Below are 308 nucleotides of genomic sequence, written 5' to 3'. Positions count from 1 at the left end.
TTGGGTGCCTCCCCCCTCCCCAGCACTGACCCTCTCATCTTCCTTCCCCCACTTTTCCAGGCAGCAACTTTGGCGGCGGGGGGAACTACAACGATTTTGGCAGTTACAACAACCAGTCCTCCAATTTCGGCCCCATGAAGGGGGGCAACTTCGGGGGCAGGAGCTCGGGGCCGTACGGCGGCGGTGAGTCCCCTGGGGCAGCCCCCCCCTGCCCTCCCCCTAAACCTGATTTTTTCCTTTCCTCCCCTGCCCGTCGTGCTTTTCTGAGCCCGCTCTTCTCACAGGCGGCTAAGGGCGGGCGGGGGGGG

At 64.3% G+C, this 308-nt stretch overlaps 1 protein-coding gene across 1 annotated transcript in view; it reads left to right on the top strand.

Annotated features, from left to right (window-relative positions):
• Nucleotides 1-308, top strand: part of LOC104121740 (heterogeneous nuclear ribonucleoprotein A1-like) — a 6,740-nt gene extending 6,432 nt beyond the window's left edge. Inside the window, exons 6-7 of the mRNA XM_035889421.1 lie at nucleotides 61-183; nucleotides 285-308. Coding sequence (XP_035745314.1) covers nucleotides 61-183; nucleotides 285-292 — 131 coding nt within the window. The 3' untranslated portion in view covers nucleotides 293-308. The remainder of the gene's footprint in view (nucleotides 1-60; nucleotides 184-284) is intronic.

Source organism: Egretta garzetta, unplaced genomic scaffold (genome assembly GCF_000687185.1).
Source record: "Egretta garzetta isolate BGI_Z169 unplaced genomic scaffold, ASM68718v1 scaffold1352, whole genome shotgun sequence".
Classification (NCBI taxonomy): Eukaryota; Metazoa; Chordata; class Aves; order Pelecaniformes; family Ardeidae; genus Egretta; species Egretta garzetta.
This window is presented reverse-complemented; position numbering and strand designations above follow the sequence as displayed.